The 8,008-nt window shown below is 37.8% G+C and overlaps 1 protein-coding gene across 1 annotated transcript in view; it reads left to right on the forward strand.

The window, feature by feature from the left end:
• Positions 1-2,917: 2,917 nt before the first annotated feature.
• LOC117121024 overlaps positions 2,918-8,008 on the forward strand; it is a 9,731-nt gene continuing 4,640 nt past the window's right edge. Inside the window, exons 1-5 of the mRNA XM_033266121.1 lie at positions 2,918-3,709; positions 4,623-5,250; positions 5,674-5,790; positions 6,002-6,483; positions 6,611-7,624. Of these exons, the coding sequence (XP_033122012.1) occupies positions 2,918-3,709; positions 4,623-5,250; positions 5,674-5,790; positions 6,002-6,483; positions 6,611-7,624 (3,033 nt within the window). The remainder of the gene's footprint in view (positions 3,710-4,622; positions 5,251-5,673; positions 5,791-6,001; positions 6,484-6,610; positions 7,625-8,008) is intronic.

Consider the following 8,008-nt stretch of genomic DNA (forward strand, 5'->3'; position numbering starts at 1 on the left):
TACCGGGTTCCTGCAGGTGCTCCCTCATCTCACTGCGTAAGTTTCCTCTAAGACCTGTCTGCAGTGACTGGAGGAACGTACTTCGCAACAACTGATCGTCGTACATCAGCGGTGCTCCTTCCTCATTGGATGAGAATCTCACCTTTTGACGGAGGTTCATAGCCCTGACGACAAACTCTTGAGCCAACTCACCAGGCTGTTGGCAAGCGGAAGACAGTTGTTGGTAGGAGTCCAGTGCATCCCCTTCTTTAAAATGGGAACGCAAGACTCGTCTGAGCTGAGCTAGGCTCATTTCCGGCCGACTTTCTAGATAGCCTCGGAGTGGAGTTCCACTTGTTACAGCCATAGTTACAGCATTTAAGATGGCACTACGGTTGTAACCACGGGTGAGACCATCTTCTATTTGTCTCATAACGCTTAAGTAGGACAGTTTGTCAGTCTGTCCCGGAGACCCAATCTGTCCCTTTATTTTCAATTCCCTTTTAAACATCTCAAGGGACGACGGCAGTGATTGTGTGGTTTCAGTTGAACTTGTTGGAGATGCCATAAACTCTTGAATTTTTGCCTTCACCACCAGCAGGATGCTTTTACCACCATCCTCAAGAGCCTCCACCTCTTCACTCTCCAAGTACCTGAAAATGTGTTTCAGTTGATGAGCTCAATGCCAGAGGCCCAACCTCAACCAGGTCATGTGACTTTCCACAGGTCCTTGGATGTTGAAATTTAATAGGGGCCTACTTTTCTGTGCAGGTAACAAATTAAATCACAATAACCATAATTAATCAACTATTTGATAAGACAATTTTGAAAAGTGCAATGAAGGATCACAGGGGACCTCCAAAAAACAGGAAGGAAATATTGGAATTATGGAATAATTGATGATAATTGATGATAAAGAAGGTGATGATGATATAAAATTCAGTTGATTAAAAAATGTTGACTTTATTAATGTCAATTGTATTGGAATTGTATAGCGCTTTACACAATTAAAAATCATCTCAAAATCAGTGGTGGCCCCGTCGGAGAAGCTTAGCGCCCCCCCCCCCTGCTGATTCCAACATTAGAAAGCATAGCCTACATGAAGTCATACTATAGTAACTCGATGCCTATCAAATAAGTAATAAAAATTCCCCATAATTCATCAAATACTCCTGGACCCCCACCGGGGCCCCTAGGCGGCCCCCTGGCCCCCAGCCAAGTGAGACTCGATTCGCTCCACTAGCCCCCCCGTCGGGGCCTTTAGCCCCTCCGTCGGGCAGGTCCTGGCGCCACCACTGCTCAAAATCGGTGCTTTAAGAATATTAAAAAGGAGAGAGAAAACTAACCCATGAACTAATATCCTCAAACTAATCAGAAACAATTAACCAAAGAATCGAATTAAAAAGGAACCAGACACTGCATCGTAATTTGAGACAAAATGGCCCACTAGAACACTACTCACAGGTGCTCTAGTATTACTGGTAACTAATGTAGCCTATCCTGAAGGAAGAAACAAAAAACAAGGGGAAAAAAAGTGAACAAATGAATTATACGGAAAAAGATGTGTCTTAAGTTGTGTTTCGAAAGTAGACAAGGACAGAGCTTCATGGATTGAAGAAGACAGATTGTACCAAAGTTTCGGAGCCGCGTTTAAAAATGCTCTGTCGCCATATGTCTTGAGGCATGATGGAGGGACATATAAAACACTGAGCACACCCTCTGAATTTTGAGACCCCTCTAATTCGAGACTGAAATGAACCCCAATTCTGTTTTTGGTTCACCTTCGTAATAATTTACGTACGAAAGTGAGTAATTCAGGCCTATCGGTTCATCAATCTATAAGAAAGACTACATATCTAACTATTCAATGTTGTTGGAATATAATAATATATTGCCTGTCTTTGATTTTTTTCAAGAGGGGGAAAACCTTGAATTTTGAAGAACTTAAAGGTCATTAAAAGACTCCTCAGAAATCTAGGAATCAAAATTTTTCCGGGGAGGACCCCCCTCCCTTTCATTTTGTGGTTTTTGGAAACATGTTGAACCCCCTCTTTTAAATCCTGGATCCGCCCCTGACAAAAGGCCTATATGTAGCCTTATATCACTGTTCCCAGGATTTGTTTTCTCTCGTGCTACAACGGCTCACCTTTGTAAGACATACTCGTCACCATTACTGACGCTTGTACTTTCAAAAGCTAAAAGACTGTTGCCTTTTCACATACATTCATCTGTCGTTCTGTTTCTCTTCGGAAATCATACTGTTTTCCTTATGTTTACCAACCTTCACAACTGAAGTTTCTCGTGAACCGGTTTCTTTTAAAGAAGTAACCTTATCTTGAGTGACTTCATTAGCCTTGTTAGGGGTCATTATATTTATATTATATATATACATTTATAATACTGTACATATTAATAAATGACCTATTTTTATACTAAATTTTTGATCTATTTTTATATTTTGCAATAATATTATTATGCATTTTGTCATCGTAAATTTTAATTGAATTATTAAATTTTATGAATTTAAATAATTATTATGATATTTTATACTGTACATACTAATGAACAACCTATTTGAATACTAATTTTTTTAACCCATTTTTTCTATCTTGCTATAATAAATTTCATGTTTCGTGGTCATGACAATAAAGTTTGACATATCTTTTCTTATCTTAATAATAATATGAAATATTGTTGTCGTAATATGCATCGAGTCATTTTTACACTTATGTAATTCATTTTGTTTGACATTTGCCAACGGAAAATGAATTTCCTTATTTGTATTTTACAAGGACAATAAAGCTAGAAAGTTATCTAAAATACAAATACTGTAACTTTATTTTACGAGAAGGACAATAAACTTAAATTAAAGTTAGTTATTGTATAAATATTTAGCTGTATCACAAGGAAGTGTATCACTTGTTTTACAGAAACCAAAATGTCTGCCAAGAAGAAAATTTCCCATAATGCAGTTGCAATGACTGACATTGCATCGGTACCTGTGAGATTTCCAAACGAGACACAAAAGCAAATGAAGTCAGCAGACATCTTACGAAAACCACAACCAATCACCGACAAGGGAATTAAACCGACTTGTGACCAGTTCGTTTTGGACCCACACCCCACTGGAGCTGAATTGAAAATGTGTAATCTCTTCAGACACCCTAAAATCAGTCACAACGATTTCCTGGTTCTCCACGTTCACGTCGATTTTCCAGGCAAGAATCTGTTTGAGTTTCTTTCTAATGGATTACTTGTAAGCCAAAGGCCTTACAGAGGAAAGCCAAAGAAGCCAAAGCGGTACATATTTTTTGGTCACAGTGCTTCTCAACTAAGGAACAGAACTTGCTTCTTGTACGACGAGAAACTTGGTGACTTTAATGATATCATACAAATGTTTGGAGATTTCAGCTGCATCAACAACGTTGCCAAGAGGGCAGCACGTATTGGATTGTTGCTCTCTACCGCAAACGAGGTGCTACGACTGCGAGATGATGATATCACTAAAGAGACAGACATAGAACGAGATGGATATAACTTCACAGATGGTTGTGGGTCAATATCAGTAGAATGTGCGACTAGAATAACTGAGGCAATGGATCTAACGGAGCTGTATAAACACCAAGTTCCTCCAGTGCCATCGGTCTTTCAAATAAGATTAAAGGGATGTAAAGGAGTGTTAGTTGTTGACCCAAAGTTACCTAAAGGGATCAAGATAAGAAACTCATTGGTAAACATCTTATTTATATTATAATGTACATGTATCGGTGTATTGTATCGGTGCACAATGATAATAATAATAATGATACTCATGGGGATTACAGTATACCAATGCCAATGCATGTCAATATCAATAACAATGTCAGTACATGCAAATACCAATACCCTCTGTACCAATGTCAATGCATGTCAATATCAATACCAATGTCAGTACATGCAAATACCAATACCCTCTGTACCAATGTCAATGCATGTCAATACCAATACCAATGTCAGTACATGCAAATACCAATACCCTCTGTACCAATGTCAATGCATGTCAATATCAATACCAATGTCAGTACATGCAAATACCAATACCCTCTGTACCAATGTCAATGCATGTCAATATCAATACCAATGTCAGTACATGCAAATACCAATACCCTCTGTACCAATGTCAATGCATGTCAATATCAATACCAATGTCAGTACATGCAAATACCAATACCCTCTGTACCAATGTCAATGCATGTCAATATCAATACCAATGTCAGTACATGCAAATACCAATACCCTCTGTACCAATGTCAATGCATGTCAATATCAATACCAATGTCAGTACATGCAAATACCAATACCCTCTGTACCAATGTCAATGCATGTCAATATCAATACCAATGTCAGTACATGCAAATACCAATACCCTCTGTACCAATGTCAATGCATGTCAATATCAATACCAATGTCAGTACATGCAAATACCAATACCCTCTGTACCAATGTCAATGCATGTCAATACCAATGGCAATACATACCAATGCCAATGCAATGCCAACACAAATACCAATAATAATGCATGCCAATGTTAATGCATGTGAATATCAATCCAAATGATAAAGCGTAAATATTTTTATTTTAACTCTTTTTGTATTGTATTGTAGGAAAAGTTCTCTTGGAAACTATCTGAGCCCCACATCCTTGGAGTGGTTGATGATGGGATCTCCAAGCCATATGCGTATGGTAACCTAATTAAGCACTTCATACGGATTCTGTCAGCTCTGGGTGTTCCGGATAAAGCGTTTCTTAAGCTACAGACATCGTTCTTTGAAGAACTACACCAGCTGGAAAAAGACAAGTGGATAGCAATTAAACACTTATACATAAGTGGGCGTTCTGATCTTGCCGAAAGAGTGATATCCATGACATATGATTACTGTTCCAACCAAGAAATCAGAGAAAAATTAGAGAGCATTCGAAGGAAGGTCTTTGACGATAGAAAAACTGGTGCCTCTGATAAGCTCGAACGAACCAAGAAGTCTAAAGCTGAAGGCCTGAACATCAGAGCAGAGTTGTCAAGGAATGTCTTTGGGGTATGTGATAACTCTAACACACTCGAAGAAGGCACTGTGTTTTTTCAACCAACCATACGTGGAAAACCCGTTGTTATTAAAGGGAGAGTAATCGTTGCTAAAAGCCCGAGCTATTATCCTGGCGATATTAGGGTACTAACATGTGTAGAAAATAAACACTGCAGACATCTTGTTGACTGTGTGGTCTATCCCGTAAAAGGTAAGTCAATTTTTAGGAACAGAATGATTACTGAAAAAAACACAGTTGACAACATTTATATTGAATATTCATTATACAATAACTCGAATAGAATAAAACATTTACTGTATATCTGTCCAAAGACAGTGGCCCGTGTTCTGCTTTTATTCTTTCCTGTGGCTGAATAATGATTCTGCCTGAATATTATGAATAAACGTTTTACAGCAGAATTGACATTTTAATTAAAATTATAGTAAATAGCGATTCTGTTCTATGCCGATACTCATCAACGCTTGTTCAGCATCTGGATGTTTACACATCTCACACCCCTTTGTTATCACAATTTGTTTTCAGTGTGTGATAGACCTGTGTACCAATCAATGAACAACTAGCATCTTTGAGATAATAAAAAATAATATAATTATAAATGTGTTTATAATTCAGGAAAAAGACCCCACTGTGACGAAATTGCAGGAAGTGACCTGGATGGCGATAAGTACTTCATCTGTTGGGACCCAGATTTGGTTCCAAAACAACACTGGAAACCAACATCATATCAAGGTAATCTTACAACTCTGTGTCTTTTCTCAAGCCCAGAGATTAGAATAAACCCTAGAATGTGCATAAGAAAAACAATAATGAAAGTTTCAGACGTTCACTAATAAAGTAAATCTCTGATTGTTCCATTTTGTAGAAATATTATATAAAATGTGTGGTCATGAAATTTTTAATAATCAAAACATCTACAAACACTTTTATTTATTGTCTTTAGGAGGGAAGTCGAAAACGCAGAGTAATATAACTACCGATGACCTTATTACGTATTTCGCTGATTACAACGTACGCCGCGTTGGAAAGTTTTCAAATCTCCTAGAAATGTGGGCCGATATTGCTGGCATTGATTCACCTCAATGTATGGCCCTCGCAAATTTATTCAACCACGCCATTGACGCAGCCAAAACTGGTGAAAATGTTAAAGCTCCAAAGAGTCTGATGGTAAAATCGCGGAAAGGTGAAAAGATATTTGTTTGTGAGAAGATGGTTAATAATGCCAAATGTTTGAGTGGGGACATCAAAGAAAGTGTTTCCAAAATCGAGAAGGAGATGAGAGAGGAATATGGTGATGAATCAGAAGAATTTTCAACTTTTGTTGATGCTGCTTCACTTGTCTACAAGGCAAGTTATACTGCTCCTCTTGACGATATAGACGTTAACAATCACAACTTGGCATTACGGCGTAGTAGAAGTGGGATCGTAAGACTCCTAATGCTAAGGCATGATCTAGAAATCCGTGAAGAAACAACTGTATTGTCAAATGAAATAATGGACGCGTCCGAAGAGACCATTTCTTCTTTAGTACAGAAATTCTTCTTTATTACAGAAAAACAATTGGCCTGCCGATGACTTTAAACTTTTTCGGATGCTGTACAAATGGTGTCAGAGACATGAAAAAATGAATCTGCTTTCGAGATTTTGCCGGCTAATTGACTTTTCGACATTCACGAGACTACAGAGAGAATTGGCAATGGTTGATTGTCCAGATAGCATTGAACAAATCCAAGGAAGGCATTCTGGTCTTCAATCTTCGTCCATTTTGTCTGCGGAAGATGTTGCTAATCTCAACTCTGAAACATCACCAACAAAATGGTCTTTGATGTACACAGTGCTAAACCAAGATGAAGAAATATTTTCATGGGAAGATATCTTAAGTAAGATGTCAGATGATCTTCCGAAATTACTTGTGTGCAAGTTTGACCTCGGTGGCACCTGGGTCATAACAATTTTTGTACCGGGAGCACTTGAACTTTTGCAGACGTCAAATGACACTACAACCTTGCCTGATCTGAGAGCATTTGTGTCAGTTCACGGATTTAATTCACAAAATTGTATAGTAAATAAAGAAAATGTTGTACATGCAGTTCTTTTGCGTCGTAGCAGACTCCAAATCTACCCTGCTGATCAATCTACAGGAAATACATTTATTTGTATGATGGAAGAGGATGGTCGTACCAAGATGAGTGTTGCCCTTCAGAATTTCTCCAGTGGATTTAAAAGACGGTATCCAGATATAAATCTGATGCGCGAACCAATCATATCCTGTGAAATATTTCTAGGATATTCGGATGTTAGGCAGTTACCAACCTATTTTGTGGCAGACACAGATCCTCCGGAATTAAATCCAGAAATAGAACCACCTGAATGTCCAGACTTTTTATATCGCCAGGAAGAATTTCCTGTTGTATCGAGTTCACGAGAGGCACATACTGAACATTCTAGGACCTGGTTTCAAGAGGTTGACAACAAATATAACGAGCTGAAGATGTTGGCAGCAAATGGAACATTACTTAACTCGCAACTTCAGATGTTGTTTGCAATGGCCAACGGAGACTCCGAAGTAAGTCATCATGAGATCGTGAGATTCGGTAATCAATTATATTCAACCCAAATTTTAAAGGAAAGAATGAACTGTGACCTAGAATACATTGGATATTTATTTTTTTGGAAATAAATGTATAAAAAACTTTAGAAAGTACATAGTATAATATAAATTTGACTAGTTATCATGCTCCAATAATATGAATGATGATGAGGATAATGATGTTTATGATGATGAATGCTGTCTCTTATACACATCTAGATGTGTATAAGAGACAGTCTTAGATATATTCTTTTGTATTAAGCTATAAATAATATTATTGGTGATTTTTGGTGATCTGCTGCTATAGCCTGGTTGTAAAACTACTGAAATGAACTTTAGCGGGAAAAAAGTAAAGGAAAA

Source organism: Anneissia japonica, unplaced genomic scaffold (assembly GCF_011630105.1).
Source record: "Anneissia japonica isolate Jap-2015-1 unplaced genomic scaffold, ASM1163010v1 scaffold287908_len133989_cov124, whole genome shotgun sequence".
NCBI lineage: Eukaryota > Metazoa > Echinodermata > Crinoidea > Comatulida > Comatulidae > Anneissia > Anneissia japonica.